This window comes from Patiria miniata, unplaced genomic scaffold (genome assembly GCF_015706575.1).
Source record: "Patiria miniata isolate m_02_andy unplaced genomic scaffold, ASM1570657v1 HiC_scaffold_6, whole genome shotgun sequence".
NCBI classification, from domain to species: domain Eukaryota; kingdom Metazoa; phylum Echinodermata; class Asteroidea; order Valvatida; family Asterinidae; genus Patiria; species Patiria miniata.
Genome location: NW_024037073.1, coordinates 5,385,887 through 5,409,678, shown reverse-complemented (window position 1 = coordinate 5,409,678; position 23,792 = coordinate 5,385,887). Strand labels below are relative to the sequence as shown.

At 40.7% G+C, this 23,792-nt stretch overlaps 2 protein-coding genes and 1 long non-coding RNA gene across 4 annotated transcripts; 1 reads left to right on the top strand and 2 right to left on the bottom strand.

Annotated features, from left to right (window-relative positions):
* Positions 1–352: 352 nt before the first annotated feature.
* LOC119743022 (aquaporin-8-like) lies at positions 353–7,298 on the bottom strand. The gene is made up of 5 exons (XM_038219330.1): positions 6,880–7,298; positions 5,689–5,812; positions 4,014–4,273; positions 2,769–2,903; positions 353–2,458 (listed from the first exon to the last, which is right to left on the bottom strand). Exons 1-5 carry the CDS (start codon positions 7,089–7,091, stop codon positions 2,410–2,412), a joined length of 780 nt encoding a protein of 259 aa, XP_038075258.1. The 5' UTR covers positions 7,092–7,298; the 3' UTR covers positions 353–2,409.
* Positions 7,299–8,584: 1,286 nt separating this feature from the next.
* Positions 8,585–12,901, top strand: LOC119743034. Its single transcript, XR_005272946.1, has 2 exons — positions 8,585–8,833; positions 10,613–12,901. It is a non-coding gene; the product is annotated as an uncharacterized LOC119743034 (long non-coding RNA).
* A 5,456-nt stretch (positions 12,902–18,357) lies between these two features.
* Positions 18,358–23,459, bottom strand: LOC119743457 (ubiquinone biosynthesis O-methyltransferase-like). 2 transcript variants are annotated; one of them, XM_038219864.1, is made up of 5 exons: positions 23,248–23,459; positions 22,851–23,012; positions 21,561–21,883; positions 20,577–20,712; positions 18,358–19,072 (listed from the first exon to the last, which is right to left on the bottom strand). In XM_038219864.1, exons 1-5 carry the CDS (start codon positions 23,255–23,257, stop codon positions 18,906–18,908), a joined length of 798 nt encoding a protein of 265 aa, XP_038075792.1. In that variant the 5' UTR covers positions 23,258–23,459; the 3' UTR covers positions 18,358–18,905. The 2 variants fall into 2 exon arrangements, with proteins under 2 accessions (XP_038075792.1, XP_038075791.1); XM_038219863.1 differs by lacking the exon at positions 23,248–23,459 and having other exon boundaries at positions 22,851–23,230.
* Positions 23,460–23,792: the final 333 nt, after the last annotated feature.

Here is a 23,792-nt window from a genome sequence, read left to right as displayed (position 1 = left end):
AAACTGTAATTTTACAACTTATTTTATAGACACGGTAATGTGAAACAGTTTTCAAGACATTGAAGACACTTCAAAGGAATGCTTTATTTACAGAGCGCTTGTTTACAGTGAATTCTAAATTGTTGTTATTCTACATGTTTAGTAAAAAGTAAACAGTAATTTCAAAGGAAAGGATATTCTAATGTTGCTTTTTTAAGTCTGATGTATGATTTCCCTTCGCCAGGAACGCCTTAATTTTTTATCATGAATACATTTCAAAGTGATAATTTTAAAAAAAATACCTACATTTCAAACTCTTTTAAAACAATTGAAATTTAATTTATTAAAGATTTCCCTACAAAGATTTGGGGGGGGGGGGGGGGTGCGGGTAGGGTGGGGGTTGATACTTCACTAGCAGCATCCATGAAGGAGAGTACCTAAGCTATGCAAAAACCAAAGCAGTTAAAACGTCCATCCTGCCAACAAGGATCTATGGTCTCGAGGAAAGTTTATCGTCTACTTTGTTTTGCGTTTGTATCAGTGTCGTACACGTTGTTGAATCCTTTTCAGAGACCAAAGTACACTGAAATATAACGTAATGTAGTAGGAATATAAAATAAATGCGAAGGCTGAGTTAAGTAATTTCTTTGCTCACGATTAATATGAGTGTTTGGAGAAAAAAAACTCCAAAAAATAAACAATTGTACATTTAATGTATGTGATCATTATTCTTTGGAAGGACTCGTTGAGTCCCTAATCCTTTTGCTATAGACATTTTTAGTGCAGTTTTTGCGCAAGATTTTTACTCATAGTCAAAACCAAATTACTGAGGGCACTCCATTTTCCTCGGGAATAATTCCTACAGTACCAGGTTAAATGTCATTACTTGGAAATGGACTCCAGAGACTACAATTCTGGTGTAGATGGTCGAAGGGTGGCCACAGTGGACGGGTGATCTATTGCAGAGCTGGCCCAAAATAGACTCTCAAACTACATTCACTTTGGAAAATTGACTCGCATCAGGTCATGAGTGTTTAAGAAACTTGTCTATGTCTGATATATCCTAAATACAAAATACATGTGTAAAAACCCTAAATATGTTGATGGTATATAACTAAATAAAACACAGAAACTGTGAAAGTCTTACATATGGTAAAGTCTTACATATGACATCAAGTATAAGTCAATATTTGAATTAAAGGGTCCCTGAAATGATTTTTTTTTCTGAGGAACACCTTTTGTCTAACTTTCTATTCCTGATAAATGTATGAAAACTATATATTTTACATTCCATTGTGGTTAATTTTATTGAAAAGTGCACCTCTTTAAACATTTAAAAATGTTCCTGCTTTTCCGTGCAACTGAGGGCACTGTTGCCGTGATGTCATTTCAGGAAAACACTGTTCAGTATAGGGGTTTTGTGTTCAAATTGTGAACCCAAAAATGTGTTTATTGAAAGCATTTGTGGGAAAAGTTTGCTAATTGGCCTACTGCTTATTTACTGACAAAACAATGAATCACCAAAGAAAAGAAAATTTACGACAGCAAACTATCCATATTATTCTAGCAGCTTTTGGTGCTGAAATAGCTGTGACATTTAGGTTTCTGCGTGATGTGACATCACACTTTTGCTCATGGTAACACGGAAATTTGTATTAGCATTAAAACTAAAATGGCACCAAAATACCTTTGAAAATGGCAAAGCGAAAATTGAAATAAAGGTAAAATGGCACACAAAAGTGCATTTTCAAGGATTGTATAAAAAATATTACATTGCATGGGCCGTTTAAATTTGACCAATATATAGGAATCACGAAAGGTACATCATATAATATCTACACTTTGCTTTTCAATTTTAATTGGAATAACTGTTTTGTTTTGCAGTCGAGCAACGAATAAAATGAAAACATTTCTTAAAATAGTCAAACCTGTTACAAACGTTCTGCTAAATAACAAAAGAAAAACGGACTGTTTCTACAGCATGGAATTAGGAGTTCCAGTATTTAAGCAAAGTATATATACATGGGTATCAGCAGCGAGCATTCTATGTTTTAAGTTTGCAATTAGCAAATTCACAAAAAAACTGCATGCCATAATTGCAGACCTTCATCTGATTCGAGAAACTGTTCTTTCATAAGCTGGCAAAAGCTCACTATAGCAATAACCTTTGCCAGATCACCACCTTCCCTTCCAGCATTGCTTTGAATATAAACCCCAGGTTAAGTGTATTAAGGTCAAGATTTCATGAATCTATTAAGAAATTATGTGCTGAGCATATTGTCACCTTAGAATCAGTCACTATAAAAAAAAACTATTATAAAGTCGGCACATTTCTCTGTTTTTTAACCCAACATTTACCTTTTTTTATTTATTTTTTATTTTGGAGTGAAAATAAGTGCCGTTCAGGTTGTTGCAATCCCTGTCAACAGTTTACCGTACCTTGCCGAGGAGTCGTTTTCTACGATCGCCCAAAATTAACCTGTGAAATAAACAAAGTCAGGTTTAAAGACGTACTGTCCATGCTATTTTCAAGTTTCATCCGGGGGAAAAATCGTTTAAAATTTCTATTTTTTCCAGCAATTATAAGAGTTATTCACAGAATGACAAATCTTCGCCCGACAATAATTCTATTCTCGCAGGGTAGACTAATGTTCCCTTCCCCTAATATCAGGATCGATAATAGGCTTCACCGACAAAAAAAATAACATAAAAACGTTAGAATGATCAAAGAGTTGTATTGAATTCAAATATGATTTTACGCCACCTTTTTAAGCCAATGTGGAACTTACCGATACACCAGGGCAGCAAGGAGCGCGCCGATCAGAGGGCCGACCCAGTACACATAGTGTTCATTCCAGTAGCCTGAGGTGATGGCTGCAGCGAACGACACGGCCGGGTTGAAACCTCCACCGGACGTGAAGTAGCTGAAGTAATGAAGATTTAAAATAAAAAAATTAAGCCAAATTCCTTTTTTTTTCAGTGGAATGACAATTGTTATTCCTTCTCTTTCCTAGGAAATTCGGTCCTATTAAAAAAACAACGTTAAAATATGATACTTCGTGACCCCCCAAAAAAGTTGTGCAGGCAGATATCGTAAAATTTCTCAAAAAGTACCTGACATGTCTGTTTCATTTTGATGGAGTATATTAATTATTCTCTTAATCAGTAAAAATGTCATGGAAACCCATTCATGCAAACCAGAGCTGAAACAGATTATAAAAGGAATTACACATTGCCTTGGAAATCATTCAAGCGGCACTCTGCAATGGGTGTAAATCACATTCGAAGGGTTGGAAACACGCTGCCATTTATAGTCTGTTTTTTCTCTGGTTTGCATGACTGATTTTCATCAAATCCTCGCTGTGATTATTCACAAGAGTACAAACAATATACTCCATCAACAGGAAATGCTGATGTTGGATACTTTTTGAGAAAATTAGAGATGATTGCTCGCACAACGTGTTTTGGGGTCACCCTGGCCTGTAGTTTGTTTTCCAATAACTGTTGCATGGACACTGTTGGTCACTTTTTTATAGCCCGTTTCTCTCTTGAGCGAGTTTTCTACCCAATGTTCAAGGCACGTATATACACTGTATTGGTAATGACTCAGAAACGTCCCTACCGAATTAATACCAAAAAAAAACTTTCTCAAAGTGAAGAAAGGACTGGTACCAATTGTATCGAAAATAATTATGAAAGTGTTTTTTTTTTTTCAAATTGGGGTGCCGGCGAGCACACTTTTGTACGTGCGTTGGCAAATTACGAGACTATACCAAACAATTGTCCGTATGTTTTATCTGTTTATTATTTTTTTAATTGTATACTGCATGTAGTAACCACTGAGCTAACACTTCAACAGGTTATGCGTCCTACTTAAGATTGTGATCAATTATTTTTGCTTCAAGAGAAATACACGTACAAAGAGCAAAATTATCGCAAGTACCTTTCAATCCTCTACTTGTGTTGTTTCAATTTTGAAAAGGACGCTGAATTTTATCACCGCTTTTTTATTTCCAAAAAAAAATTAAACTCACGTGGAAATGACGGCAGCAGCGACTCCCATGCCATAGTACAAAGGAGCCCTCTGTGGCTGACGGTCGTCAATATTGTTGAGCAAGTAGCACAGGTAGACGGCAGTGGATGCGACGATCTCAATGATGATGATGGAGACGATGTTGATCTGCCACGTGGAGGTACGCTGGTACTCGTTGAACGGGTCGATGCGACGGTTGCCCCGCATCATATTGGCCCCTCCATGGATCTCCTCGAAGGAGTTGTATTGGTAGATCGAAGCCTAAATGAACGAAGAGGTCCCGTTGGTCTAATTCGTAAAGTACGGAGTTGTGTATAATGGTGGCCAATTTCACTTGATGAACTACTTGTACATCTTTAAGGTAGCCTAATTGAACTGTAGACCCCTACTGTATTCACGTAAGAGTATGCTGTGATGTCCTTGAACATTACAACATTGAAATTGATTCAAGTTTGGTTATAGTTTGGTTCAAGTGAAAAATCGCCAAAGTTACGTTGGGACGCATTTCCTCCGTTTTATTATGGTCACTTGTATTGTGTTCGGATTTGTGGCGTTCGGAGGTCGTTATCTCTGTCCTTCCCGCTCTTTTCACGATATTTAAACGTTTATCGAAATTTTCGAGACAACATAAAACATCGATTGATGTAGCCTAAAATGGCGAAATTGTACCTGGCCAAGATGTCCAAAGTTGACTGAAATTTTACGAGAATTGTTTGGATCACTCTTAAAATTCATTGCAAGTAAATTCAAGTTTTGATGTAGGATATGGCGTATAACAAACGCCGACATTATGCATGATGACTAATAATTATTGTCGCAGGTTTTCGGAGACGAGACGATTTGTGACGTCATTCGACCACAAGCATGGAGTCCCAATCTTTGGAGGAAAAAATCACGAAACTTGTGTGTTTCGGAATGAAACTTTTCTTAAAGCGAAAAAGATGACATAGGCCTGTCGCTGTCGATTTCAATTTTGGTAAGCTGTATTTTGTAAGAAACTAAATGAGCCAAATGCATGTTACTGAAGCGAGTGGGACATAGCCTACTGCATGTCAGCATGTGTTTTTGTCATGGCCAAGACGTTGCACGGTCGCATTGACAACATACATACAGAATGCATAGTTGTCTAGGTTTTCGTCGACATCGCGATGATATATTAACATTGCGCACTTTGGGTCTCGATTAAAACTTCTCTGCGTGCGCCGACGATGCTGGGAAATTAGTAACCTAATAATGCACGGACGCTGACCTTTTAAACCAAAATATACGTTTTCAGCAAACGAAACGTTTCAAGTTTACGTCTTGAGGGCGATGACTTTGTTAACCTTATTCTCTGCATGTTGAGACTGGGGCAGTGGAAACAAATATGAGTTGATTAGATCTAATGACTATCAAGGCAGAATGTTGGTAACAACTTCAATATACATGTATCTTAGTTGGAAAATTTGGTATGATCGTATAATTATATCAAAATATGAAGACTTGGATAATGGCCTTCAAGCAAAATTGGCTGCACACAATCGATGACGCTGGAATTTGCCCAAGAATTATTTGAACAATTTCTATTTTTCACATTAGCATCGTTGACTTAGATCATAAACATGTATGTATATGCTTCGCTTATGTCAGCAAGAATGAGCAATTGGTAGCTTCGGATAGCCTAAAGGATCCCTTACCTTTACGAATGCCGAGCCCAGCAGCGCCCCAATGAACTGGAATGGAAGGTAGACAAGTCCAACGATTCCCGTACCGCCGGACAAGAGTGAGGCCAGGGTTACTGCTGGATTGAACTGACCGCCACTGCATCAAGAGCAGAATAGAAATTGGAATTGAAGAATTATTGTAATCATCATTTAAAAGAAAAATTCTTAAAAAGAAAGTAAAAACAATAGGAGTTTTTGAAAATTCACTACTAGCGTGCGATTTTTGGGTTGCACACCGAAAAGTTTTGATTTTGAATTGTTTTTTTTTCTAGCAACACAAATGTTTTTTCACTTTATTTGACTGAGACATCAACCAAACATCGACCAACGTCAATTTATATGGATAATGTATTGTTCAAATTTGGAATGAATTGTGCCCCGACAATAATTCGGTTTCACACAGGGTAGACTGGTCCCCGACCCTGCCCCTATTTGTATTGGTGATGTAGGGACCGAGAACCAGTGTGCTCTCCAGTGCGCAAAATCAAGCAAAATATTAATCCTTTTCCCGGAGTGTTGCGCCGGGACGCTCAAAATAAAATATAAAACCCGCATCTTTTCATTCGTTAGGAGTAAAATTCCATTTGTTGAAGAACATAGACTGTCATCGTTATAAATGACACCTATATTTATTCCTCGTGATATCGACAGAAACACATAATGTTGCCCTCATCTCTTCATGTGTTGTACATTCAATTTTAAAACCAATAATGAATATGTTCTTCTTTAAGTAAAGTGAATACAATTTGAAACAAAATTTAAAAACGAGACGTTTACTATTTACTGCAAAATTGAAATTTTCGTTGACTGCAAACTTCAGTTTTTCGCTTATAATAATAACAAAGGAGACTTGAAATACGTCATGTCTGTCACATAGTGACACTCATGGGGCCGAAAATATCGATCTTACTTTGCTGTCATCTGAGTGAAAACCTATACAAATTAACCAAGGTGATACATCTTATTGAGAGAGATTTTTCATAAAAGAGGTTTATTATTTGGTTGATCAAAATGTATGAATTTATCACATAGGCCTCTTGTGTTTTAATCGCAAGTGAAATTCGTTTCGACGCCATGATGCATTGCTTTTAATACTTCTGAATCTTCAAATGTAGCTTGTTAAATAATACAGACATCAACTTTTTGTGTGTCTCTTTAACGTACCTTATTCTGACGAAGGCAGTACAGAGAACAGCTATGCCGAAACCATGGGCAATCCCGATGGCAAACACATTATTGGCAGAGACGGCCAAACACGCGATGAAGGTGTACAAAATACTGCCCGTGAACTCGGCGAATACAGGCTGCACGTACCGCTCCCACACGTTCAAATCGTCTTCATCCTCCAGTCTAGGAAGGGACATATTCGACTTCATTTTTTTCGATGTCTTTTCAGAACGACGATCTCCCAAAAGCGCTGGAAGAGTTACCAATTACTGTGTCCTAATTTTGTGTAGTACGAAAAAAAAAATATGGCGTCACCGTTGTGTTTGATATTACATTACAGCGAAACGAGCGGCTCTTTAGGCGGAGCAAACTGAATGACCAGGATAATATAAAATGTAGACGTACTTCAGCCTTTGCCCAGGCTTGTTGAATTCTCATACGGTGACCGAGCAGCAGTTTAGTGTCCTTTGCGACTGGATGCGCGACTAACTTAGCCGAGATAAGGTCGGTTTGTGTTGACTCAACGGCGGAGCGTCATATCAAAAATATTGTGTCAATAGAGGCCGGACCAATGGATTTGGTTCCTCGCAGATGTCTGGTATGCCTGAGTGTGTACCTTGCTCCGATAGGTACTGAATTGTAGTTACAAAAGTTAATGATTAATGAAGTGAAGTTGTTTTCTCGTATTATAGAGGTGTACGTGACTGCGCGTGCATCATTGTTACATGTATTCATGTATGTGCAGCGCCCAAAACAGTCGTGTTATCATCGGACTGCAAGTCAGAGAAAATACCAAAAAAGAGACAAGATTAACTCCATCAAAACTTCTAGAAAATATTCAGGACATTTTCTTGTGAGCGCAATTGAATCCGGTAAACTTCCGTCTGCTTTCAGTCAAGGGCATTATGTTATACATGTACATGTAGGCCTAGTCAATTTACCTTGTTCAAAACCAGCACGCCAGCCGCCTCGCCATGCAAAAACTGTTTTTCCTCTAAATCGGAAAATTTCTGCGTGAGCACAGTGGGTCTGCGAGGGTGGTTCTAAAGTGTGTCAGAACAGGTATTCGATGAAATGTAGTGACACTTTCCTAAACTGTTTTATTTATTTGTTCTTATGAAAGATTGAATCCCTACGGATACATATATCAAATACGTTTTTGAAAAATGGTTTCTGTTTCCAAAGCAAGCACAAAAGATGAAAGTGTCTTTCGCGTTCAAGCTGCGGTACCGTTGTGACTTAATACAGGAGAAAGATACTCATCAGAAACAATATTCATTTATGCAGCAGTCGGCTGACCGCGAAAAAATATACTCATTGTATCCGATTACCTTTCATCATCGAGTTAAGTACTGTTGCGTAAGGGGGGGGGGGGACACCCCACAAACCCCCACACGTCAGTGGGCTCCCCCCCCCCTCAACATTTAAACTGGCTTTTATTGTTTAAGGAGGCATCGAGTGCTCCATCCAGAAAATGAGGCTCCCTAAGTAACCCCACATTGACGCAATTGTGGGAGCGTGGTTTGTCAGCATTCAGGTTCTGATCAAAGTTTTCAGCAAGAAAGTGTAGTTCCCACTCACGATAATGGAGGGACTGGGAAGTATAGATATGCCTAAAGGGCGCCCCCAATTTGATAATAAGCACGTCCGCATTATTAGTCTGGCCTACTAGAGATCAGTCCGTATTGTTTATACGCATACGTACGTATGAATGCGAGGGCAGCGAGGCAGTTGCTTGTCTCCACTCTCCAAAAATATAATTTTTTTTGCAGCGGCGACAGACAACCTTAACTTCTGTCCTTTTTACAAGAAAGTAAAGCCACGAAATTTATCAAAAATGTCTGGGATTCTGAGAGGAGTAATCGTCCGATCGACGCCATCAGTGAGATCTATGATCTTTCAGAAAAGAGGAGTCAGAGTTGGAAAAGCTGCAAAGCCTCTTCAATCCTGGGTAAGCGAAAGAAAATACACTGTCGTGACTGTGTACTGGCACTGGGCTGGCGCACTGCTGACCATTCTGACTGAGTTATTTCATTCGAAGTGGCTATCGTTAAGGCCATAGACATAAAGAACCTTACGGCAGCCGTTGTTTAGCGCCCTCTACGATACTTTTTTGATACGCACGCAGGTATATAATTATTTGTTTCCCCACGTTTTAGCGAGCAGTGCGACAGCTCAGTCGGTAGCGTTTGAATGTCAGACGGTTAGACTAGTCGACCGTTGAGACAACTCGACTCGGGACAACTCGACCGTTGAGACTGCTCGAAATGAATACACGTGGAGCAGAAAAAGTTGCACAAATCTGTGGCAAGACCGATCACGGGTGCGGCGCGGGCATACTCGATGTACAGAGGGCGTACGCGGGCACGTCGACCGGCGCGGCAAATGGGCGCACAGGCCCGGCAAAAACGATGCCACCGTGCACGGTACGGCCACGTTGACCGGGGATGCACGCACGTGGCCTTGAAAAAAACGAACGATGTGCACAGACTAGCTATATCGGCTCTGTTATATGCAAAAATAAGAACTCATGTGTCATCACTCCCAAACGGCGATCAGCCGCCGTCAAAATCCCCGGTACTATCCCCGAAACTAGGCCCAAAACATGCGAGGCGACTTGTCTCAACGGTCGACTTGTCTTTCCATTTATCGCACATACGGTCGAGTTGTCTCAACGGTCGACTTGTCTCAACGGTCGACTTGTCCCGAGTCGAGTTGTCTCAACGGTCGACTTGTCTGACCCCCCCCCAGAGGGTAGGATTTTGCACCGCGAGGCGAGGTTGTGGGTTCGCATCGCAGTTTTGCACTCGAAGTTTTTTTCCTTTTCTAACCTGAGGCTTTGGATGATTTTTTTTTAAAGGGAAATAAAGTCCGAATTTCATAACGTTCAAATTCACTTTTTACCTTCTAATTTTATATTTTCTTCTCATGTGTTTATGAAAGTTGCAGTACTACCGTAACGATAGAAAATGGGAAATGCGTTACGGCTGCCGTTACGATAGCCACTGCGTATTTCATTTCATTTCATTTATTTCATATTTTGGGATACATTTGTTACAACAAACAATAACATTAAATAATCAGAAGTACACATGAACTTTTTAGACAAAACATGCACAGTATCATGCGTTCATTCCAAAATTCGCCCGCGTGTAGCAACGGGCCCAATTTCACGACGCTGCTTTACAGTTAGCAGAATAGTTGTGCTTAGCATAGCAGAACAAATTTGCTGACCTTAAGCAAATTTTTCCTCTGAAGCAAGCGTGCCTTTTGCTGGGCTTATGCTTACGATCTCCATGAAGTAGACGGAGGCTCCGTTAACAGAAAATCGTGTGCTTAGCAGCGCCGTGAAATTGGGCCCAGATGGCCATGCCGTGTCAAGTCAAATACTATTGAAGCAAGGAGAGTTGCTCATTCTCTTGCATTTTCGCTCATTCTCTTGCATTTTTAGGATGTATCATGTTCTGTCAACATCCCACTCCGGAAAAAATGTTGCAGCCTGAGCCACTTCAGTGGTTGTGCACAAAGTCTATGGAGAGTCAAGAAATTTTCTAAGTATTTCCTAACAAAATTGGAAATGTTTCTCAGTCCCAGATTCATGTCTTTTCATCATTTTTGCAATGACTGACCTTCATTGAGATGATATGAAGAAAAAGTGGCGTCAGGTTGCAATATTTTTTTCCTCTCACTCCATTCAACCAACCATTTCATTTATTCCCCCCGTTTTTAGGAGAGTGCGGCAGGATTGGGGATCATCTCGTTAGGCTGCTTGGCCGTCCCGTGCTGGATAATGACCCACCTAGAAGACTACAAGTCTCGTGACTAGCAAGGATGGAAGTGTGTGAACCTCAGCAAGTCTACGGTCTTCACATTTGCATCAACCAATCAATAGCCCTCTTCATCATCCACAAAACCAAGGGAAATACAAGTCGTCCACGAGTATTCACAGGAGTCGGCAAGTGTTTCCATGCCAGAATTAGAAAGTGTCTTGGAGCCTATCAAATAATATGGAGCATGAAAAAAACAGGTCCTCCCACACTGTGAGAAGAGCTCACTTCAAATTGAGGTCTCAACCAGCATTGTCAACGCACTGACAAAAACTATTTGATTTGAGCGTCAATATCTGCTCGATTTCTTCATGCGCTCAGCATTGTATGCCGAATCAAAATGAACTCACACACGTAACTCACATAAACACTTTTCTTCTTGCTGAAAATCTGCTGGGAATGTTGCCATCACAGCTTTTCTGTCCTCTTTCGTCACAACTACTCTAAGATCCAACAGAAAAACGGCCTGAATATTCCATCTAGTCTGTGAGTGTTCAACTGACTGTCGCACCCTGATTGGAACTGTGAAAAGATTGCAGTGATTGTAACCAAGTCTTAAGATAACAGTATAGGATGGGAACTCATGTAAATGCATACGTGTTTTCAGAATCATGGTGTCGGAAATGTAATAATCCCATTTGTGACATGTACATTGTTTTAAATTCATAGACTGAACCAAAGTTAGATCCTGAAAATTAGGAAGACCATGAAAATTAGGAAGAGGGCATCTAAAAATAGGGCTCGCTCAATGACGGCCATCTCTGTAGGAGAACTGCAACTGCGTATTTTACGTAATCAAGCATGCATTGTTGTTGAAAATGTTCCAAACACGCACGCTTGTTGCTCGAAATGTGTTCGAAATACGACGCAGCCGATGCGCATTATGCAAGTTGCCGCTCAAAATGCCAGTGCACGTGGATGGTCTGTAGGAAATGACGTCATTTGAACGAGACCTATTAAAGGTTGCATAACATGTTCCCTTTGAGAGACTCTCATGTTTGGAACAGCCTTCTGTTCTCGCTTGGAACAACCCATGAACAACAGGTGTTCCCGTTTGAGGTTAAAAAAAAAAAAATTGCTCGTGCTAAAAGACCAGCAATGCCATTTTATGCATGATTACATGTACTGTACATCAATCAGTATAAACAGTGTCGAAAAGGTGCGATCATGACGGAGAAAGCAGAGATATCCGAGTTTTTTTAGGTTCTTTCTTGTTAATTTTGGTTATTTAGAACGATTCTCCATCCATGCCAAAACTTGTCGGAGGAGAAAATCAAGTTACATTTGTGCAATACATACATGTTGCCGCACAACACCCCAAGATGCTCTCTTCCAAACAAAGTGAACTTCTTCAAAATTCTTCTAAAATCTAAATTTGGTCATTTAAATCCAATAAAACTTGGATGCACATTCAGCACCTGTTTTGTAACAGACTACATGAAAACTGTACTCAACTGTGTTAAAAATAGGTACTCATTGTAGACCCTATCTGCCCTAAATATGGCAAAATGCGTTGTATGGTTTCGCAGTCATGTGATGGATTAAGAACTTTAAAGCCCAACTACATTGTTCTGCTACAAAGGTACAAAACAAGTGCAATTGGTTTACTGCACACTGTATGATTCCGGAGGGTTCAGGAAGTGTCCGCAGAAAATTCAAGCAAGCTAGGTTTAATGGGGTCTTTATTTTGATGTGGGACTTGGAGCACTCTAATTTTTGTTAAAAGATTGTATAGGTCCAGAAAGAGTCTGTTTACAACATGTTATTAATGCTTCAGCAATTGGTTTCAAAACTGAGGTCAGATATTTCAGACCACATAGCTTGACGTATGTAACAAACACTGAAAAATCACTGTAAACATCTTGATTGAATATTTAGGTTCTGTAGATTTCTTTTCTACAACAATTTATACGAAAAATCATGTCCAACAAATTTTTTAAAATATAATAAAATAAATAGGTCAAAGAAATAAAGTTATGGAATGGATGTATTTTCTTTGGGGAAAGAGAACGGTTGGTTAATAATATATTAATAGATCACATGCATTTTACAATGTTATACTTATTTATGAATTATACAGTTTGATAAGCAATTTTAACCCCCGATGGATCTTGTCGAAGACTTGCTGTGTAGAGTAGAAACATCTGATAGGAGTGAATTATTAAAATATTAAAGAACGTGTGTCCTTGAAATCATGTGTTCTGGTGTGAGACTTTTTAAATTACGTTTCTTGTATATTTTGTTAATTTATTGAATTGTGCAACAGTGCTTCATATTTGCTATGGGAAACGAAACAAGAAGTTCAAGAGATTTTTCCCTGCTACACATCCCTCGCATCTCTCTGGCGTTATTCCTGTAATACCGAAATTTCCCTATAGTCCATTGTTGATGGGTTGATCGACGGACAATACATGTACATGTTATTTGAATTTTGGGGGATTTGTGTGTGTGATAAAGTTGCGATAACAATGTTTTCATTTAGTCTGTCTTCAACCTCAACTTTGGCTTCCGAATCTTGTCCAAGCCAAACGAAATATTTGGAACCTTGGCCTCGTTCTACGGGATTGAGGTTCCTTCATCAGAGCATGTATTCATGATTTAGCAGGAGGCAGGTGTCAAATTATTCTGAAGTCGACCCGGAAAACGAAGCCGACGCGACATACTGATTGGCCAAAAGTTTATGACTTGGGTGCACCTTACTGCGCATGGTCGTGCGCATGCGCACTCTTTGTGTCGAGCTAGACGACGGCAGCGCAGCCGGCCATCTTTATTTGCCAACACACAATCATCAACTCGCCTGACTAATTAATTCCTGTCAACAAAATCACCAAAATGCTTCACGCGTCCAGGTTCATTTTTCGTTTTTATGGGAGCCGTAATCAGACTCTTCAGCGACTGATAATGGTGCCGAGAAGAACTTTTCAAAGTAGGAGGAATGCAGCAAAGAATCCTGCTTCGAAAAAGGTAGGCCGGGTGTTTACTAAACATGCTAAAGTTTAGGCCTTATAATATGCCATGCATCATGCGTGTTATGTTGCATCATGTTCATGTTCAACCTCAAACGTACGCGCACAAAACAAGTAGGCCTACGTGTGCCCTTTCTCTATTGTAGTCCTACAGCTGGTTTAAGTAGAACTCTACAAATTAACATGATATTTAGTACTACTTAGTACTACTGAAGACTTGAAATATACTTTGCGACTAGGGAGCCTAGTCGTTAACTTCATATGCAATTCTTTGAAATTTCATTTGTGAAAAGTTGACTGTCTTCAGCACAAATGATTTGAACACTGCAAACAACCGCAAAACTTTGCCCGTCTCGGTATAAGCATCATATATGTTGGGTGAATGGCTGCACCCTACAATAATAAACTGACCTTCACTACAGTTTTCAAAACTCAAATACAGATTTTCTAATTGGTTTGTTATTGCATTATCCATTTATGTTTTTAATGACAGGAGCTTACCCTGGCCGCAGTGATGTTTAGTGTTGGTGTTCTGGCAATTCCGAGCTGGATTTCTGTCACCTGGATGGGCCATGGAGAAGCCAAGTAGACCGGATCATCCTACAAGTTCATCAACTGTCGATAAGGGTCTTGAAAGAGAAGGAGGGCGCTCAAAGTAGTTGGCAGGATTCTCTCAGAATTCTCTCCTTCGTCCATTGATTGGAACTTAATGTCTCATCTAAGCAGTACAGTATGTATGTTAGGGGTTGGGGTAAGGGGAGGCAAAATTGGTACTGTTTCTGAAAAACAAACGGTCCTTCACTGTAACCAGCAGCGGTTAAGAGGTGATAACTTTAATTTCTTTTTCTAAATAAAAACTAGGAGGGGAAGGGGGGGGGGGAGAGATGTTCCCCCACCCGTTGAACACAATGGGCCCATGCTAATGTGCATGCCTACGATTATTAAAGCCCCACTTACAACACCTGACATCAGCAGACCTCCACTTAACTATCAGACTCGGATGATGTGTAGAATATTGCAAAACTTGACTAAGGGTAGCAAATTGTTTTTCTTTAGTTGCAGCTTCGTAAAATTGGGCCCTGGTGGAGATGTGCAGTCCTTGTCATCTTCGAAATATTGATCTGAATGAAGGCAATGACTTGACACACCTGCCATACTAAAGCATTGAAACTGAGCATACTTATTAGAGACTTTCTACTAAAACAAGGGAGGAGGCATCATCAAAAAAAGTTTCAAATTAATGAGGGGGCAATTCAGTGTACAATGGAGGGTTTTCTCTCTTTTTTTTGATTCAAGCAATTCTTGAGAATCGAATGGATCAGGGCATTCGACTAAATGTGACAAGTGTATGTCAGAAAATCAAATCAAGGTATAAATGATGGTCAAATGAATGCATGTTACTTACTGGTCGACTTTTTTTTCAAAAAAGTAGTCATTGAAATCGTCATAAATGTCATCAAGAAGTAAAGAATGCGGCTGTCAATGGGGCCAAAAATTTCATATGGAAAATTAATTGAAATGTAAAATATTGTATTCTCAGCTTAATTGATACTTGTTAAATGTCCTTAATGACAAATGCAGAAATTTAACTTCTAGTTCTGCTTCCTCTGCTGATATCAATTATTTAATTCTTTACAAATAACCTTTTATCAAGTATGAAAGTGTTAATGTTTATGTAAGTCTTGGTTTTCATCTGAGATATTTACTTGTTATCTTCAGAGTTATAAGTAATTTCATAATCCTGTTTTTGCAGAATCAACAACTGTTTGTGAATAAGTTTTAAGTGTAAACAATAATTCGAGACATGATTTCGAAAATCTTATTCAATTTCTACTTGATCCTAGTTTTAAGAAAATTGTATTTCGATTTTGACGTCTAGACAATTCAGTGTTATAGGCCTATATGTTTGGCATAAAAGTTTAAAGCTGTGTGTAGAAATGGTTTTGCTTAATGCATTAGGAAAACAGTTATTTGATGGAGATTGTTGCAATCAAAGCAGGTTTGCTAATAAATCTAAGTGTTACTTTCAGTTCTTTTTATGCCGTTTGTTTCGTACTTCTTGTTGTTTCCAAGCTTGCCGTGATGTCTGTGAGTTGAACACTGGGGGTGGGCATGTCTTTTGAAGTTCTGTGGTCCTAAGCTTCGTCATCCTCCCTTTTCTTGTAGTCTTCGATGTGTAGGAAGGTCCACCAGGCTGGTCCCATCAGGGCCACCACAAAACCTAGCTGGGCCACCACCATCTCCCAAGGCTTGAGTACGTTCTTGGTCTGAACCATGACGTAGAAGGTGAAAGTGGGAGCAAATTGACAATGTTACGGGAAGGTTTGTGTTTTATAAACGTTTTTATTTCAACTGGTAAAACATACAAATTGTAAATTCGTTGGGAGAAAAAAAAACAGGTTTTTAAGATCACTGGATCTAGGGCCGGTCATTAGTGCTAGGGGCCTACACAATCAAAATGTGTGTACCTCTGGTACTTTTTAACATCGGGGAGCGCTTCGGTGTGGCCGATCGGTATGAAATTTCTTCTTCTTTTTTTACTAATCAAGCGCTAATAAAAATTCAAAAAAGAACAAACAAACAAACAATAACCAACTGATATTGGCCAACGTACTTTGTACTGGATGTTCACGTTGGAACGTCTTGGCACCATCCGGAATGCTGGGGCCTTCCTTAGAGAAGCGAAGGGTCGCGCCATAGCTCGATACAAAAGGCCTGACATGATGATCTGAATGAATTATTCCGTGAATGTAGAAACTTCAGCTTTGAAAGCAAATTGCAGACCCTCTTCCTGGATGGCCTTTGTCGGTGCCTGATCGATATTGCATTAAGTGTGACGGGTCTCTGCGTGGTCTCTGCTGATGTTTCTTACTTGATTCTACGAAACGCGCTAGAAAGACGCGCTTATACTAGCATGCTATGCGCGCATGCATGCCAAACAGGTGTAGCGTGAATTTAATAATACGGACTCATTGTTCAAAACGTCATCCCACATCACTCAGCACTCAAAAATTATTTTGTTAAACCTCTCTGTCTTGGATTCTTTGGATTATGATGTGAAAATCACGAAAATAAACAGCTGTAAACACCACAATCTTGACAATTAGGCCATGTGCCAAAATCTGTATCAGGTCTAGAAGTTGAGGTTCGTCTTAACTTTTTGGTGTCAGTTTGCAATAAGGTCAACTTTACTAATTCGATAGTGCTAAATCTGAATTTGGCTGTTTACATTGGCCCAAATTGCGCACTAACGTTATGACAACATTTTTTTGCTCATTATTTTGCCACTTTTTGGTCAAAAATAGTATTTTGGCCATAACTTCTTTGTTTTAAGTTCAAATTTGACAAAACAGATAAATAGGAAGTCGGCATGAATAATATAAGTCAATTTTTAACGCTCGACACGGTGCTCAAAGGTTTTTTATTTTATTTTTATAGAATCGATCCTTTCAAACATGATCATGATGAGATTTCGACATGGCGTTATAAGGATTTATATCAAGTTTACGTACCTCTGTCGTCCCTTTACAACACAAATCAATCACAAGTAAATCACAAGTCATTCAGTTTCAAGTAAATAAGTGACACACTTTTTTGTTTTCTCCATTTCTTTACCTAGAATACATGTTTTTGGTGGCGTAAAACTTGGCTTCCAGAATCCAAATCGAAAAGGCATCGCGCAGTCTGGAAAAAAATGTGTATACGTTTACTCGATCGTGTCGGAGCGGATGGGGGGGGGGGGCGCAGACTTCGAAGTACGCGCGCAGTAAGCTCTGTTTTAGCCAGTCAGCGTCGCCGTTTACATATTCCCCACGGCCAGGGGCTGATGGAGGAACGCGCACGTGCTCATGGAGGCAAGGCTGGAACTATGGCAGCGATATACATCGCGATCGCCCTCATGTAGTACAATTACATCGGGGAAACAGTCCCCATTATTTCTAATATTTCCAACATTGTAAAATATCAAGTAACATGTTCGAAACTACTTATAACCGAGAAATTAAGCTGCCACTAAAAAGTTAAGATGAAACAGTCAGTGGCCGTGTCATGCACACAGCCCTGTTTGACCTCAGTTTCTTGTCCCGAGGTCAAGCACGCATGGCCCAAAAGCGAACGCGGATTTTGCGAGATTTATTCGAGACTACAGAACAACACGAAAAGTGCCTGGATACATGCACTGTTTGGCCAAGATGGCTAAATCAGTGAAAAGTTGATATTGTGTGCTTTATTTTGAAATATCTGCTTTTGACAAATATAAAGTGTTGTTACGGCCTGTCAAACAAAATCATATTTTTTATCAACAAAATCGAGGGCCGATAGTTTTTAGGTGTACATTCGATTCTTAAAAAAAGTCGAAAAGAAACGGCAAGGCTCAATAGATAGAGGAAAGTATACCCTTCATTTTCATGTGAAACACGTGCAGGAGACTTCTAATGTTTCGTCCAAGTCGCCGGTTGCAACTGAAGCCTTTTGCGAGATTTCATAATTTGCAATCACGTGCACGTGTGTAAACGAAGTACGCCGACGCGACGTACATGGCCAACGCCTGAAAACGTTTGTGAATAGCTAACCAAAAGCACCGAAATAACCAAAAGATTCTGACGATTCCTGATGAATCTTAGTAAATGTTATCTTACAGAAATATCAAACTGTACAATCATAACTGCATACGAAGCAAGTGATTTATTTACAAATTTGCTAGTTTATTACATTTACATGAAAAAAAAAACAGTCAGCAGCCACCAATGTGGCATGAAGAGACCAGGTACATGAACAATTCATAAATAGGCCTACCTAAGGCAGTTTTCCCATTCCTTTTGATCGGGAGCCCGTCACGTGGCCGGTCGTAAAAGGTTGATATAACAACCGGCTGCCTGGTCTACTTTGCCAGTGTCACATGAAATTTGACTCCTATGAAGTCCAGTCCCTTTTACCCTTTTATTGGTTGACCGGCTGGGGTCATTATCAGCGTCCAGACTCCTAACATAGTTTTTAAAACCGGCCAAGCACATACTTATTCCCTTATTAATACAATCTTTATGTACTTACACAAAATGTTGAGAAGATAAAACTTAATTTTTAAAACCATTAAACAATTTAATAAGCATATTTTCCTCATGTTTTTTTTACTACAACCACGAGGAAAGACTCCTACTGAACTTGAAAAAAATATCAAAATAAGGCAAAAACAAAATCCTTGAAAGTGAAAAACGCCACAGGGTTTCAAGTCTTATTTCCAAGCGTGTACGACCATAAATCCAGCAGGAATGTACACATCTCGAGGCTGAGCGTTATCCCCATAGTGATCCAACGCCCACTGCCACAAGTCTTGCAAATAATCCTCCAGCGCTGCCGCTGGTATCAACGGTGTTTCTCCAAGACATGTCTTAAAAAACACTGTTGAAAAGAAAGACGAAAAAACAGGAGATTTACACATGCGCACGTGTGTGCAAATCCTGATTGAATAATTTTAAAATAATTTTTATTTTGTATGCAGACTTGATTGTAGGTCAGTGATTGAGGCCTGATTTTGTAACAAGACATATTTTTGTGTGTGCATTCCAAGGTAATTATTCCAACCATGTCTGTGCCAGACTCTATTTCGAAGTCAAACAGTGCTTTAGCTAGGACCATAGTTAGTGCCTTCACAAATATTTTATGCGAACATAATGAAGATGCTTGTCCTATTGATAGAAATGCAGTGAGTAGCATTGAAGCTGCACTGAATGATAGATTTGCCGCTATTTTGAAATGTTTCGAGAAGCCTAGTGAAGGCAGGGTTCACGAATCGCAGTGTCCTGACCTTGTTACGTGTTCTCATACAGTTGAGGTGGTAGATGCTTTTTTTGAAGAGGCTAAGCCGCTTCTAATTGAGACAGTTTTACTTGAAGCCGCTGATTTTTGTAATGTGCAGGTGGCAAGAGTAGTGTCTGTTTCTCCTACTGTGAGTGTTTTCGATGATAGCCTTCATGTAGTTAGCTACAGTAACGTAAAACACCCCTCACTTAGTTTGTCAGATGGCAAAGCCCAAGAAAAAGTAGGGAACCCTCCCTTGTCTTTGGGTATCGCAGCTTATTTCTGTGTGTTGGCAGTAGTGGTGACCATAATGACTGTTGACAGGAGTACAGTACCTCATATTCGGGGTCTGTGGCCAAATGCCATTACTTAAAAGTAACGAAACAGGGCCCGTGTTACTTGTGTTTATCTATGCCTAGCATGATCATTGTACATGTATTTGGCTATGTACTGATAGCTCAAGCTGCCCCTCCATATTTTACTGTATAGATATTGGTGTTTTGCTCTTTTAAAAAAAAGGGACACAGTATTTATCCGCACCATATTTACTTATTTCATTGTATAAACTTGTACTTTATATTTTTCCGTTTTTTTGATTTTTTTTTGTCATTCACATGTTTGAATGAGATTATTGTACGAATTGTTGTACAACTATTATATATGCCTTTTATAATTTTGTGTTTTTATAGCATGTTCATGTAGGTGTATCTTTTGTATGATGACTAATGGATCATTATATTTTCATGATTCAGGCAGATGCATTTATTAAGGTTTTTCCTGACTTGTCAAGGTTGGTTCACAACCTTGACAAGGTAAGTAACTTAACAAGTGGTAACTTTTAACCTCATGCGTTATTAAATTCACGTTTGTTTATGCCTCCATAACTGCGTCGGTACAGTGCCTCACTCCTTCACAAAATAAGGCCTTTTTGAATGATAAAGTCTGGCCTAAACCTTCCCAAGTTGATATCGTTTACTGCTAGCCTCTTCGACTTCGTCTGCTTCTCTGGCAAAGGTGGTAATAAAAAAAGAAAAATCGGGGAATGCACTCCTTTAATCATACATATGTGGTTCGGAAAACGTACATTTCGATTGCTAAAGCTTACATTTTAACTGAATTTCGGACAGGACCAGTTCGTGCATCCGCACTTCACACTGCGCCTCGGCCCAGCCACACGCTTTGAAGACTTTCTGCGTTTCTTGAACCGATAGGTTCCACAGGTGCTGTGATGACTTGTAGTCCTGAAAGACCAAACAAAAAATGACCAGTCAAAACACATCTGTTATGTCAGAAAGGCAGGTGACTCTTCAGTTGACATGAAGCCTCTAAGCAGTGGCGTCACCAGACTTTTCAGTCTGGGGGGGGGGGGGCACAGGGGGGGGGGGACCAGCATTTGATGGGGGGGGGCACTTAGGTGGATACGGATAGCCGTCCTGGTGGAGGGGTCTAAGGGGAGGGGGTGCCCCCCTCCCCTTTGGAAAATTTTCGCATACGGAGGATGGGCTAGATGCAAAATGGTGCCACATTTGATGCTAAATTCGATCTGAAGATATCTCCAGAAATTGCTATTTTTGAGGTAATGATTTTAACAACGCGCAGAATTTTGCAGAGGATAGGGGGGCACCAGCATTTGATGGGGGGGGGGGCACTCGGGGGCACTAGGTTTTCCAGGGGGGCACGTGCCCCCCCCCCCCCCCCCTTGGCGACGCCACTGCCTCTAAGTAAGACCTTCCCACTCATGTAATACCCGTCTGCGTATTTATCGACTGTTAACGTATAGCCAGCCCCCTAGCCCTCCCCAGCTGTCCCTTTTTTACATTTTTTTGTCGAGCTAAACTGGTCCCCTGTGTTAACTAGAGATCGGCACCGCTGTAGTCGGCCCCCCGCCCTGACAAAAGCTGGATACGCCACTGGCTGCAGTAAACAGATGGACTGAGATTCAGCCCGGTTTTATGAATGGATCTCGATCTACGTAAACCAAACAAAAAACACCCCCCCCCCCCCCACACCCAACCCCCCTCAACCCCCCCCTCCCCCCCCCCCCCCCCCAAAAAAAAACTCTATCCAATTTGGAAGGACTGTTTCATACCTGGACAAAAGCACCCCACTTCTCATGGCTTTTCAAGAAGGAAGTCGCGCGGAGTAAAATGAAGGAGTCGCCATGGTTCTCGAAAGGGATGATGAACAGTGCCTGCCCGCCCGGCTTAAGACACGCGGAGATGCAACGGAGCGCTAGCGCTTGGGTCTCCTCGGGAACCCAGTGAAGAACGAAGAAACAGACAGCTTTGTCGAATCTCTCTCGCCAGTCCGGGTTGTCTCCCACGGCTCGGGCGTCCCATTGAATGTATGTTACGTTTGGTGTCGAGTTGGTCTCAATGGCCACTGTTACCATTTCCTCTGAAGCGTCAACGCCTAAAGGGAAGGGGAACAGAGTTAAGGCACTCTGATTGATAATATATAAGTGGGGGGGGGGGGGGGGGGGGGGGTGGGGGGGGGGGTGTAAGTTCAAATTGCTGTCGATCGCCAAAATGCGAGCCCCTCTGGAACGATCGTTTTTGTGCGTAGTTAATCTGGAGGATAGTGTGTTTAAAAGACGGGTAGAATGGTGAAACAGGAGACGCCGTATTTTAAACTACAAACTCTATGACTTTGAAACATTTTGAAAAGATAAGGCGCCCTCATTAATGTTCTAATCACAAGTGGCGGCGCCATGGGGACGGGGGGCATGGGGAATGGCCGAATGGGAGAATTCCCCCCCCCCCTTATAAATTCTTTCCACTTGCACCCCCACCCCCTCTGATGCTGACATGAATATTTATCACACTTTGTGGAAGCATTTTGAAAAGATCCTTGCTCTATGGTGAAAGACACTTTGGTTGTCGGAGTCTTGTTTTCCCCTTACAATATCCCAAAACAAAAATAGGCAATGAAAATTGGGGGAGCCAATATAGTTCATCGCACTATCCACTAAGTAACAACAATGGTGTGACGTTCTTTTCTCATGAATAAACATAACTTTCCCTTGAATCTATAATCATGATCCATTGACAATGTCTGCTGAAGTAAAGGGCAATCCGTACCGCGACGTGAATAAATAAAAAGACTCTTTCAATAATTAGCCAGCAAGCGTAACGCATTCGTAAAGCTTTGTCATACGTGTACAATGTACATGACCTATATATGTACATACGGGGTGTCTAAAAAGTCGGCATTTCGTGCCTATTATAGGGAGGAGGCTTTATGGGCTGCTCGCATATTTTCTCGAGAAAACAAACTCTCACAAAATTCCACCTACGATAGCCGGAAAAATAGGTGCGTCAACACCTCCTCCCTGGAGCAGCTGGCGATGCAGAAGCCGAGGAGTGGAACTGAATCTTACCTGTTACACGCTTGACTTTCCCTGCCAATGACTTGGTTTCTTCCCCAGTGCCGCATCCCACGTCCAGTACCGTGTCCTCTGGTCTCAACTCCAGTTTGTCAATGTGTTGCATGATGACGGAATGTTGGAGGAATCTGCCATCCCCGCGGTAGTCGTTACTCGCTGAGAAATTCATGAGAGATGCTAATTACTGGTCGAAACAGACTATGAAAGTAATGAAAATCTTTAGGAACTATGACTGTGTCTGATCATCCCTGAATGACTTCATTCACACGGTCGGGTATCAGACGCGTTTTGCATCATCAAATCCTTTGTGTTCAAAAATTAAGACCCCAACCAGCCAAAAAGCGCGCAACCAGCATGACCTTGCTTGGACCCTAGAGCTATATGAAATTACCTCGGACCATGGAGGCTCGGACTTAACAGCTCCCGGGCTCTGTGTATGTACATAATGGAAACTGTACGTTACAAGCTTTGGCCCAAGGCCTCAATCGAATGTCAACTCACATGCAGTCGCGTACTCGAAACAGCTGATGGTCTGCTAGTTCGCTGCTCGTACTCATGTGTGAAATCATGGTGAAAAAGTGTGGGTACGATACAAGCGTTTCACACCGTACGTGCCGTACATACACGTGTACGTGATATCCCACATGGAGTGACGGTGCCATGACTTTTTATAAACTTAACACGATCGTTCTGGCCTCTAGGCCAATGAAAATACAGTATTCAAGACAGAGGTATAACAAAATATTTTTTTATTTTATTTAGAAAGTTGCCTGAAAAAATGTGTTCGTAAAAACGATAACAAAATGGGGGTTAAGTTGGACCCCTTTGCACAACCCCTCCCTCTTGCTCCACCCCTTCCCTCCAGGTATGCCACTGCTCACCAACGTTAATGGTCACGCTGCCGCGCTTGTGATCGCCATCACCGAGCGCGGTTTG

Excerpts from the sequence above, each read along its gene's own strand:
- LOC119743022 (XM_038219330.1), bottom strand. The coding sequence starts at position 7,091 with ATGAAGTCGAATATGTCCCTTCCTAGACTGGAGGATGAAGACGATTTG. Across the intron at positions 4,274-5,688 it reads TGGGCTCGGCATTCGTAAAG|GCTTCGATCTACCAATACAA; the intron begins GTAAGGGATCCT and ends TCGTTCATTTAG. Across the intron at positions 2,459-2,768 it reads CTTGCTGCCCTGGTGTATCG|GTTAATTTTGGGCGATCGTA; the intron begins GTAAGTTCCACA and ends TTTATTTCACAG.
- LOC119743457 (XM_038219863.1), bottom strand. The coding sequence starts at position 23,025 with ATGAATTTCTCAGCGAGTAACGACTACCGCGGGGATGGCAGATTCCTC. Across the intron at positions 21,884-22,850 it reads GAAAGTCAAGCGTGTAACAG|GCGTTGACGCTTCAGAGGAA; the intron begins GTAAGATTCAGT and ends CCTTCCCTTTAG. Across the intron at positions 19,073-20,576 it reads GTCCGAAATTCAGTTAAAAT|TGTTTTTTAAGACATGTCTT; the intron begins GTAAGCTTTAGC and ends TCTTTTCAACAG.